Raw genomic sequence first — 12,083 nt, forward strand, 5'->3', positions numbered from 1 at the left:
CAGGCATCACCACAGGGTGTGCCCCAAAGCCACCATCCCCATGTGTCCCGGGGCTAATCCAGTGACCGCCAGCCCTGCTGGGAGCAGCAGTGGCTCCATCATGATCGTGACTCACCTCTCCTGTCACTATGTACTTCCCATCAGGAGAGAAGGCCAGAGCGCTCAGGGACTTCCTGGGGACAAGGAAGAGAGCTGTTTACTGGGTTCTGCTGAGGCTGTGCGGCCTGGGCCCAGCCTGGCTCTGCCCACTCCTGACTCCTAAGCCTTGAAGGGGCCAGGAGAGGTGAGTGAGGACAATTCCCACAGGGCCAGCGCCACCTGTCGTGTCCAGCCCCAGCACATGGGAAAACGGGAGTGGAAGCAAAGGCCCCTTCCTCCCTAAAACTCCAAACCCAAATGGGGTGAACAATGTACAGAAAAGCTGCTTTCTTCTCCCTCTGCGAGGGTGGGCTCCCTAACACCCACCCTCCCTGTAGCCCTGAGAAATGCAAGCGCAGGTGATTTAGGTAGGCGATGGCCTCACTGAAGGGGTGGTGCTGATGGAGGACCCTGGCAGACAGCAGCCGGCTTGCAGCATGTGCTCCAGGACTAAATGCTCGAGGTGTTTGGAAAGCCCAAAACCAACCAAAACCTTTCTCACTCGTAGCTAGCCTGTGGAAGGACCGAATGACCAGACACACCAGCCTGCACGTCGTTTGGAAGCAAGATTCACTGCTCCCTGTGAACAGTTTTGTTTTCTCCCCTTTCTCTTCTAACTTCCTATTCCTATGTTATTTAACAGTCTATTAACTCAGTTGACTTCCCTCGCCTGAATCAGTAACCTGGAATGCAGGTGACTATGAAAATGCCCCTGGGGTCAGCTCTGTGGCTCGGCAGGTTAAACTGCCACTTGCGACACTGGCATCCTCCATCAGCCTGCTGGTTCGAGTCCTGGCTGCTCTGCTGCTGAGCCGGCTCCCTGCACTGCCAGCCACAGGGAGACCCGGATGGAGTTCCTGGCTCCCGGCTTCAGCCTGGCCCAGCTGCTCACTTCTAGATTCCTTATGTGCGGGAAGAGCATGCCCTTGTGCGCAGAGCCATGCTCGCTGTCATCTACAGCCACCCCGGCCTGTGCGTGTCCCGTCCCCAGATGTTCCGTGGCCATCACTGCAAGTGAGTCCCCACGTGCGCTCCCCGTGGTCAGGACTCTCGTCAGCCAGTTTCGCTGGTGAGAATACCTCAACCCAGGGAAGTCTGCCCCAGCGTTTCTCCCCCAGCGGGGTGGAGCCCAAGCCGCTCGGCCAATAGTTCTCAGTCCTGGCCACACGTGAGAATCCCTGGAAGAGCTTTTTTTTTTTTAAAGGTTATTCATTTTTACTTATCTGAAAGGTAGACTGACAGAGATACAGAGATAGAGGGAGACCTTCCATCCACTAATTCATTCCCCAACTGCTCACAGCAGTTGGGGCTGGGCCAGCCTGAAGCCAGGAGCCAGGAAGTCCATGTCAGTCTCCCACATAGGTGGCAGGGACCTCAACACTTGAATCACACATGCTATCTCCCAGGCACATTAGCAGGAAACTAACAGGAACAAACAGGAAGCAGAGGTGGGGCTCGAACTTTGGCACTCCAGCTGCTTAACCTGCTGTGCCAATGCCCATTCTGCTGGGAAGCTTTTTTTTAAGAGTTATATAGTAAAAAAGGAAGAGAAAGAGAGAATCTTCCATCCTCTGGTTCAGTCCCCAAGTGGCTGCACTGACCAGGGCTGGACCAGGCCAAAGCAAGATGACGAGAACTCGGTCCTAGCACTTGGGCCATCTTCTGCTGCTTCCCAGGTGCGTTAGCAGGGAGCTGGACTGGAAGCAGAGCAGCCAGGACTCAAAATGGGTGCCCACACAGGATGCTGGTGTCGCAGGCAGCAGCTTAACCTGCTGTGCTACAACAGCGGCCCCTACCCTACTGTGCTGAGAAACAGGATGGCACCTGTGAGGCTCGGCGGAGACTCCCCCAGGATGCCTGCTCATCACAAGGACGACGGGAGGCTGGCAGGTGCCACCTGAACCACGGGCTCCAAGGGGCCACGGGGCTGTATGAAGACTTCCTGAAAGGGGACACCGACAGGCACGTGGCGCTTTTGAGGCTCTCTTACCAAAGACGTAGACCCTGAAACATCAGATGAACCCAAATGCTGGCACACTCTACAGAAAACCTATTCTGAAACTCAGGGACAGACAGGAGCTGCTGTAGCCTGCGGGAGACTGAGCACAGATGTGCACGCCATGAGTGATCCTGGACAGAATCCTCTGGCTCTGGGGGCATCTGGGACAAATGGTGAAATCTGAATGGAGCCCCCTGAGCAGCACACATCTGACAGTGACGCGCTGGTGTGGACTTCCAGGTTTTCCCGGAGGTACTGCGCTTTTGAAGCATGATGTCTTTTTTCGTACGACATACACCACGAAGTGTTTGAGATATAAGGCTAGTAACTACTTCCAGATCATTGAGAAAAAATAAGTATGCATATGCACAGAGAATGATACAGAAAATATGGTAAAATGTTACCATTTGGGAGCTATGGGTAAAAGGCATACAGGTTCTTTATGCTATTCTTGTAAGTCACAATAATTTTGTTAATGACAACTATCACCCCAGAGCAACTGACTCGGCCTTCCCTGGGTGTGGCCCAGGGATGAGGTGACTCTGATCTGCAGTCAGGGTGAAATCCCTCTCACTGGCCACACCAGCTCCTAAGACAGAGGCCCTGGGGGCTCAGGGCGGACGCCTCCGTGCCAGTCACTCTCCCCCTCATCTATATCAGGTCTCAGACCCGGGAGGCATTCCCTGAGCTCCCTGCTGAGGCTCTCCTCCACTCACTGCCTGCACACCGGCCTCACCACGTCCCCACGTGCCCTCCACAGCACTGCTCATGACAACCAGCAATCTGCTGACCAGTTTACAGTCTGTCTCCCTCATGGGGCTCTCCGCTCCAGGAAGCAGAGTTGCACCTCTTTTGCTCACTGCTGGGTCCCCGGCACCTGGAAGAGCACCCAGCACTGGTGAACGCCGCTGAGCCATGAGTGAATGCATGAGTCAGCTATGTGAGAGCACGTCCAGGCTCTGCCGGGCGGGACGGTCCCACCCCGGCCCCGTGCCCAGGCCCCAGCCTACCTGGCGGTGTTCAAGATGTGCTGCTGCTTGTTCTCCTTAGGGTTCAAAATCACCACCACACAGCTGAGGAGAGAGGAAGAGGTGCATGGATTGCAGAGAGCACTGGGCTCCAGGCCTGCTTCTGGTGTCGCACACGAATAAGGCCACCTCTGAAAACAAGACTCTCTCTGACCCCCTCCTCCTCCTCCTCCCAGTGTTTACAATAATTCTAGGGCCCTGTTTTTTAATTGTTAAAGATTGTTATCTCAAAGGCAGAAAAATAGATCTTCTATCCTTTGATTCACTCCCCAAACACCTGCAACAGCTAGGGTTGGGCCAGGCCAAAGCCAGGAACTCTGTTCCAGGCTTCTACATGGGTGGCAGGGACCCAAGAACTTAAGCGATCATCTACCGCCTCCCAAGGTACACATTAATGGGAAACTGGACTGGAAGCAGAGGTGCAAGGCCTTGAATCCGGCACGCAATGTGGGATACAGGTGTCTCAAGAGGTGACTCAACCAGGGCCAGACACCTTCCCAAGCATTATTACTACCCCTGCCGGGGAACAGGATATCCCTCTGGTGTTTCGAACAGCGCCAGGCAAGATCAATATTTGCAGGGCTGGTTCTGTGGTATAGAGGATAAAGCTGCCGCCTACAGTGCTGGCATCCCATATGGGAACTGGCTTGACACCCGGCTGCCCCACTTCCAATCCAGCTCTCTGCTGTGGCCTGGGAAAACAGTAGAAGATGGCCCAAGTCCTTGGGCCCCTGCACCCACGTGGGAGACCTGGAAGAAGCTCCTGGCTGCTGGCTTCAGACAGACTCAGCTCTGGCTGTTAGCCATCTGGGGAGTGAACCAGCAGATGGAAGACCTCTCTCTCTCTCTCTGCCTCTGCCTCTCTGTAGCTCTGCCTTTCAACTAAATGGATAAATCTTAAAAAAAAAAAAAAAAAAAAGATAATCAGTTTTTGCAAACAGAACACTGCAGGACCGCCTTCAGTCCTGTCAACTACCCATGCAGAGGGTGCCATTACGTCTGCAGTACAGGAGTAGAAGCAGAGGCTCAGGGGGACACGCACAAAGACCTGGGACACAAACTCAGGTGACCCAACAGCACAGGGCACCTTCCCAGCACCAGCCCCTCTGCCACCTCCCTCCAATGGGCACCAGCAAGGCTCTCACAGCACTCACAAAACATTCTAGTGCTGACGGGCCCACGGAATGCTCTCCACAGTGCATCTCAGAACTAGGCAGCGTGATTCACATTCCGTATGGGAAGGCTGAAGCCCAGAGAGTCACGGATGACTTCAGGCTCCAAATTCCCTAGGAATGATTAGATGTCCACCTCTTCCCTGCCCCTGTCTCCCCTTTCACTCACCCTGCTAGGTAGGCCACGTGGCCTGTGCCAGGGTCACAGGTGAGGCCACTGCTGTTCTGGGCTGTGATGCCAAGGACCTTCTCAAGAGACACCTGCAAAGAGAAGGCCCGAGTGAGAAGCACCTGCTCCATCAGGCCCCACATGGTACAGCTGCCTCCACCACCCGTTCAGTTCTTGAACTCAACACCCAGAGCTGTGCTCACGCCACCTGCCAGCAGCGAACACTTGTTCTCACCACTGCTTCGACAAACTGACAGTGCTAGGTAAAAGGCACGGAGTGGCGAGGAAGCCACACAAAAATCCCTGCCCTCTCGGAGGTGGTGGAACAGAACCAGTATGTAAAACAGATGTCCGTGACAACAGGAGCAACAGAGGAGGAGGCTGGAGTGAGGCAAGGGGAGAATACCACAGTGAGAGGCGACCGCTCAACAGTTCCCAAGAACCTTCATGTGGGTCAAAGGCTTGACACCACTATCATCCCTGCTTCACAGACAAGGCCACTAAGGCCCGAGATCCTGTTCCCGGGGAGTGAGAGGCTGGACTACAAACCTAGGCAGCCTGGCTCCACAGCCAGCACTTTGGGCCCTGGGGGAAACACAGCAGTGAGCAAAAGTAGACATTGTTTGTTTCCTCTTTGAAATCCCAGACTAGGAGTTCTAGAAGTTTCAATAAGTAAAGAAACAAGTGAATAATCACATATGCAATCTGAGATCCTTTGATGGTTCATAAGCATGATGATGGTTCACACACTGAGATGTGCCTCCTTCAAAGCTTGTTACAACGTTAGCACATTGGAAAGAACATTTTTAAAAAAATTCTCCAAGTAAATTTAAGTTAAATGGGCCAGACCTTGTCATGATTAACAATTTACTTAATTACTTTATTAAAAACATTTTTTAAGATATATTTTCATTTTATCTGAAAGGCAGAGAGAAATCTTCCATTTGCTGGTTTGTTCCCCAAATGCCTGTAATAGCAGGGTTTGCACCAGGCCAAAAGCGGGAGCCCAGAACTCAATCCAGGTCTCCCATATCAGTGCAGGGATCCAAGCACTCAAGCCATTACCTGCTGCCTCCCTGGGTGTGCAGTAGCAGGAAGCTGAATCAGACGTGGAAAAGCCGGCACTCTGATATGGGATGTGCGCACCCCAAGAGAGACTAAACCGCTCTGCCAAAGGCCTGTTCCACGCCAAACTCAACTGAGTATGGACTGATAAGATCGTGGCATTTTCATAATTTGAGTAATTATTATTCTCAACCATGTACTTGACCTTATAATTTAAGAGCAAACACAGGATAATAATAAGTAGTGTTTATTGATCTAAGCACTCTTCAAGTACCTCTAGCTGTATTAACTTGTTCAGTGCTCACAACAGCCCTCTGATATAGTCACTGTCATCATCTTACAGATGAGGAGACAGAGGCCAGAAAGGAGAGGTGCGGGGCCAGCCCTGTGGTGGAGTGGGTAAAAAAGCGGCTGCCTGCAGTGCTGGCATCCCATATGGGCACTGGTTCAAGTCCCGGCTGCTCCATTTCCAATCCAGCTCCCTGCTAATGTGCCTGGGAGAGCACTGGAAGATGACCCAAGTCTTTGGGCCCCTGCACCCACATGGGAGACCCAGAAGAAGCTTGTGGCTCCTGGCTTCCAATCAGTGCAGCTCCGGCTGTTGTGGCCACTTGGGGAGTGAACCAGCGGATAGAAGACCTCTCTCTTTCTCTCTGCCTCTCTCTAACTCTTTCAAATAAATAATCTTTAAAAAAAAAAAAAGGTGAGGTGCCAGGATTCTTAGACAGAAAAGCAAGCAATGGTGCTGTGTTGTTTCTTCTGCCCATCAGTTTTTTTGTTTTTTGTTTTTTTGTTTTTTTTTGACAGGCAGAGTGGACAGTGAGAGAGAGAGACTGAGAGAAAGGTCTTTCTTTTCCGTTGGTTCACCCCCCAGTGGCTGCTGCAGCCGGGCGCACCGCGCTGATCCGAAGCCAGGAGCCAGGTGCTTCCTCCTGGTCTCCCATGCGGGTGCAGGGCCCAAGGACTTGGGCCATCCTCCACTGCCTTCCTGGGCCACAGCAGAGATCTGGACTGAAAGAGGAGCAACCGGGACAGAATCCGGTGCCCCGACCGGGACTAGAACCTGGGGTGTCGGCGCTGCACGCGGAGTTTTAGCCTAGTCCACCGCGGAGCCGGCCGTGCCCGTCAGTTTTACTAAGCATTAGTATACTGGTCATTTTCAGACCAGGTTTTTTGCAAGCCAGATGGTCTCAGTGCAGCCAAATAAGGAAAATACATAAATGACGTTACTCAAAAATATGATAATAGAGGGCTGTTGCAGTGGTATAGTGGGTAAAGCTGCTATCTGCAGTGCCGGCATTCCATATGGGCACCGGTTCGAGTCCAGGCTGCTCCACTTCTGATCCAGCTCTCTGCTAATGCACCTAGTGCTTGGGCTCCTGCCCCGACATGGGAGACCTGGAAGAAGCTCCTGGCTCCTGGTTTGGCCTGGCCCATCCCTGTCTGTTGCCACCATTTGGAGAGTGAACCAGCAAACGGAAGATCTCTCTCTCGATCTCTCTCTGTGTAACTCTTTAAAACAAATAAATCTTTTTTTAAAAAACAGAACAGTAACAGTACTAGCCAGCACTAACAGAGTGCTAGCAATAGGCCACACGTTGTTCTGGTGCTTAGGCTACGTGAGCTTATTTCATCCTACACAACTCGAGGAGACCTCGGCGTCACTGCTCCGTCTTTACAAGTGAGGACATCAGGACAGATGGTAGGTTGCTGGGAGGAGCAGGATGCTGTTCAGTTCACCCTTGGGCGGTCTGGGCCGGGCTGTGCTCTGAACCACCTTGCCACACCTCTCCCCGAATCTGCTCCTGCCTATGCCAACACACACAGCTTTACAGCCCCAGGCACCCTCAGGTACGCACAGCTAGCTAGGTGTCCTGAAGGGCAGGGTCCTGGGCGACAGACTGAGGTGGCTGTCTGCTTTAGACGGGCGTTCAGAAGGCCTCTCAGGCTGAGGTCGGAGGGATGGCAAGGAGCCGGCCTAGCAGGCGGCAACAGAAGACCAGTGAGAGGGCTCAGGAAACACAAAGGCCAGGGGGAAGAGAACGACTTGGAGCCTCGGGAAAAAACAAAGTAGGCCAGGGTGCCGGATCCCCGGCGAGAGCGAGGGCGTTCTCACACAGTACAGCCAGAAGGGGGGACAGCGCGATACAATCAGAGGGCAGAGGAAGGCGGCAACAAGACCCCCGGTGGCCGCCGCACATCCATCCACACCCTTTGTCTGGACTCCGTGCCGACAAGGCCAGAGTCCCAAGTTCATCTGCCTGCTGTCACCATTTTATAAAAAACAAACACAGCCTTTGTGCCCAGGGAGCGCAATTTTGGAAAAGCATGCCCGCGCACCCGGAACCCCTTCCGGCTATTCTCCCATCATTGGCTTCGTCCCCCCGGCAGCGCTGCTGAGAGCTCACACCGACTGCCACCCTCGCCACAGTCCCACCTGGCCGAAGGAAGAAAGACAAGGCAGGGCGGACCCGAGCAAGAGACGGGACCTAGCGAAGGGCCCTCAAGACCCAGCGGGCCGAGGCCAACAGCGGTGGGAGCGCCCAGGGCGCCGTCTGACGGCCGCCGAGGCCAGGCTGGGCCGTGAGCGGCGGCGGCAGAGCGCACTCGGAGCGGGTGGAACCCGGGGAGCACCCCGGCAGCGCTCCGCCGGCGGTGCGGAGCCCGGAGTGACGGACAGCCCCCGGAGGACACGGGCAGGTGGCAGGAGCAGGCCGACGGGGCGGCCCAGGGAAGCCAGCACTGGGGCAGGCCGGGCGCGCGGCTCCTCACCCGGTTTTGCACGGTGTCCTCGGGCGCCGCCGACAGTCGCGTCCGCCGCCGGAGGCAGAGCGCTGGGGCCGGGGGCGGAGAGGACTGGCCCTTCCGCGCCGGAACTCCCGCCAGGACGGATGGCAGCTTCTCGACTGCATCGTTCCGCGCGTAGCCTCCGGGCCCTAAGGCCGCCATCGTCGCGCCGGACGCCGGCGGCCGTTAAACCTCCCAACCGCCGGAGCCGCCACGACCCGCTCGAAAAGCGAATGGCCGCGGGAAAGCCGGCGCCTCTGCCCATTGGTCGCGGCGGGCCGCCCTCCTGGCCAATCTCAGGGCTGCCGGGCGGCGCTCTTGACCAATGGGGGCCGAGAGGCGGAGCGGGGAGTCTGGCAGGGCGGAGCCACTTAGTGCTGGCTCGGGGTCTTGGTGTTTTTCATCCAGTCTGCGTTTTCAGCATTCCCGGGGACGCACGGGTTTTAACTTCCACGAGACCAAGGCTATAGCCTCCTGGTCTCGCCTTTTGCGGCCACCCAGGACGACCGTTCGCGCTGGAGCAGTCTCCCGGATGTACGTGTAGAGTGGAGCCGAAAGACTGACGGGCCGTGGTTAGGAGGGCGCATGCTCAGAACCTCCGTGACGCCGCTTCTCCCGCACCACGTGACCAAGGTTAGGGTGGCGAAGAGCGGCTCTGCGCAGAAGCCTTCGCGGGGCCGCACGCGTCACGTGACGAGGGCGTAGCTGTGGTAACGCGGAGGCGCGTCTAGCACGCGGGCGTCTTTCCTGGCCCCCTGTCACGTGACGGGACACCAGGGCGGTCACGTGAGGCGGGCGCGGACAGCCGGCCCGTGAGCTTCTACAAGTGAGCGCAGGGCGGGCGGGGCCCCGGAGGAGCCTGGTGCGGCGGGAGGGCGTTGGAGAGCGGGGTTAGGACGGCAGCAGTGAACGCTGCCTGCACGTGCCCAGTGCAGATGCAACAGCTGGGGTAAGCGACCGGCCGCAGGCTGCAGAGGGGCAGGAGGTGTCCAGGCTGTGCGAGGGTCTGCGGCTGCCCACTCGCCGTCCCCACGAATTCCAGACGTCTCAAACTCAACCCAAAACGAACTCTCCACAGCCTTTCCCCTGGGTTGATCGCTTACTCTCATCCTTACCTCTCTCTTGAGACCTGAAAAAGTCAGAATTGGCTTGGACTGCTAAGAACTCCGCCATCCCGTGTGTCTGGCCGAGCTAACAGGCTAGCTGAAGAGTTAATAGAAAAAAAACAGTCCCTCCCCGCCGTGCGGTGCAGGCGTGAGGTAGAGCTCCCGTTCTGAGTGCTGCCTTCTTACTGGCAGACGTTGCAGTCTGAAATTACATCGGTAAGAATGGAGCGGCTCACTTTGGGCCGCAGTCACTTTGACACAACAAAACAGCCCTGATGGAGCTCCAGAGAAGGGGTCTCTGGACGCTTTGTTCCGCGTCTGCCTGAACTTTATATCCTGGGCCCACATCGCAATCCAGAGCGGATCCCGATCCCTTCACACACAGCTCTGAACTTGATTTCAGCTTATCCAAACTCTGCTTCCTTTATATGTCACCCAAATAATAACTCCATCTCTTTCCTGTGTTTGGTAAAACTCCCCATGCCACAGTTAATAGACTGTAGTGGACTACACGTTTGTCCCTGGTGGCCTTAGTTAGCCTGAGTGGGCTAAGACACACTCCTCTTCCAGCCCATCGGTAAATCCCGTTGGCTCTCCCTTTATTTTATTTTATTTTATTTTATTTTTTGACAAGCAGAGTGGATAGTGAGAGAGAGAGAGACAGAGAGAAAGATCTTCCTTTTTGCCGTTGGTTCACCCTCCAATGGCCACTGCGGACGGCTCATCGTGCTGATCCGAAGCCAGGAGCCAGGTGCTTCTCCTGGTCTTCCATGCGGGTGCAGGGCCCAAGGACTTGAGCCATCCTCCACTGCCTTCCCGGGCCACAGCAGAGAGCTGGCCTGGAAGAGGGGCAACCGGGATAGAATCTGGTGCCCCAACCGGGACTAGAACCCGGTGTGCCGGCGCCGCAAGGCGGAGGATTAGCCTGTTAAGCCACGGCACTGGCCGGCTCTCCCTTTAGGATGTGTGCAGAATTTGGTAATTTCTAACTTCCTCTTCCATGAGCATTTCCTGACTGGACTCCTTAAAAAAGCCTCTTCCTTGATCTCTACGCTTTGCCGCCCCCCACCCCACACTGCCTCAGTCTGCTCCCCATACATAGCTAAAAGCAGCCTGTGAACACTGGAGTCAGAGCAAGGTTCCCCCTTCCTGAGACTTCTCCCGCGGCTCCCACCTCACTGTAAAAAGCAAGAAGGTGAGGCTGGAGCAGGCAGAGAGCAGGCCTACACAGAGTCCCACAAGAACTGGTTCCCCAGCACCTGTCTGACCTCATCCCCTAACTGCTCCAGTAACACTGCCCTTCCTGTTCCTTTAGCTCACCAGGCACATTGCCACCCCAGGGCCTTTGCCTCCTCCATTCCCTCTGCTTGAAAGGGGACCACCACTCACTGTCCCAGACACATGATTTGCCCTGTACACCTCCTGCTTTTTTTTTTTTTTTTTTTATCCCTTTAACACATCACTGTCTGGTGCATTGCATATTTGATCTGTTCCATCACCATCTCTCCATAGACTAGCGGCTCTGGAGCCTGGAAATTTTGTCTCTCTAGAACAGTAATTGGTGCATAGTAGGTGCTCATCCAAATACTTGTTGGTGCAGGGCAGAAGAAAGGGGAATCGCTAAACTACATCAGTGCCTACACCTGCTCCGTGAAACACACCACTCTGGCTGTCTGTCAATACAGCAGTTCTTTGAGCGTCTCCTGCAGATGTAAGCAAGACACTGTTGCTCATAAAGTTGGACCCTGATGGTCATTTTAAAAAATTGTTAGGGCTGGTGCTGTGGAGTGGTAGGCTAAGTCCCCAGCTAATCTTGTTCCTGCCATGTCGGAGCTCCTGGTAAGTGGTCAAGCATTAAAGAATTGAACACACAGCCTGTGACTCATCCATGAGCTTTCTTTGCCTCATCACCACTGCCCGCAGCCTGGCCCATTAACCCATCCTTTGGCTGTGGCCTCCAAACACAGCTCCATCTTGCAGCAACCACAACAAAATCCCTAACCAACACCAGGGTGGGTGTTGCCACTTGGGACATCCACACCCTCTGTCCGAGTGTTTGAGGTTGAATCCTGGCTCCCCGTCTGATTCCAGCTGCCTGCTGATGAGTACCCTGGGAAGAAGCAGGTGATGGCTCAAGTGGCTGGGTCCTGGCCACGCATGTGAGACACCCAGACTCAGTACCCAGTGCCTGGCTTTGGCCTGTCTCAGCCCCGGCTGTTGCAGGCATTTGGGGAGTGAACCAGTGGATGGGAGATCTCTCTGTCTCTTTGCCTTTCAAAAAAATTTTTTTAATGCCCTAATACCTTGGCCATACAGTTGTAAATGCAAAGGGGAAAATTCTAACTAAGCTACAAATCATGGTTTGGTTGGCTTGACTTAGTTGGTTTTGACTTTACAGTGATGGGAAAATGATTCGCATTCAGTAGAAACCATGCTTTCAATTTTGAATTTTGATCTTCTCCCGGGCAGTGGTACGTGGTACAGCACTCCCCTGTAGCACCAGCTGTCAGTCCGCAGCAACCAGCAGGCACAGCACTCGGTCCCTGGCAAGCCCTGATCACACCCTGCGGTGTGCTGTGTTGCTAAGCCGTGAGGGCCTGTGCATTAGGCGTATTAAAT

At 54.8% G+C, this 12,083-nt stretch overlaps 1 protein-coding gene and 1 pseudogene across 2 annotated transcripts in view; one reads left to right on the plus strand and one right to left on the minus strand.

Annotated features, from left to right (window-relative positions):
• Positions 1–8,535, minus strand: part of WDR62 (WD repeat domain 62) — a 41,683-nt gene extending 33,148 nt beyond the window's left edge. For both annotated transcript variants that reach the window (XM_062177910.1, XM_062177909.1), the window contains exons 1-4: positions 8,344–8,535; positions 4,507–4,598; positions 3,148–3,210; positions 116–173 (exon numbers count right to left, since the gene is read on the minus strand). In XM_062177910.1, the coding sequence (XP_062033894.1) occupies positions 116–173; positions 3,148–3,210; positions 4,507–4,598; positions 8,344–8,520 (390 nt within the window). In that variant the 5' untranslated portion in view covers positions 8,521–8,535. The remainder of the gene's footprint in view (positions 1–115; positions 174–3,147; positions 3,211–4,506; positions 4,599–8,343) is intronic.
• Positions 5,217–5,304, plus strand: LOC133748922 (small nucleolar RNA U13; annotated as a pseudogene).
• Positions 8,536–12,083: the final 3,548 nt, after the last annotated feature.

This window comes from Lepus europaeus, chromosome 19, assembly GCF_033115175.1.
Source record: "Lepus europaeus isolate LE1 chromosome 19, mLepTim1.pri, whole genome shotgun sequence".
Taxonomy (NCBI): Eukaryota; Metazoa; Chordata; class Mammalia; order Lagomorpha; family Leporidae; genus Lepus; species Lepus europaeus.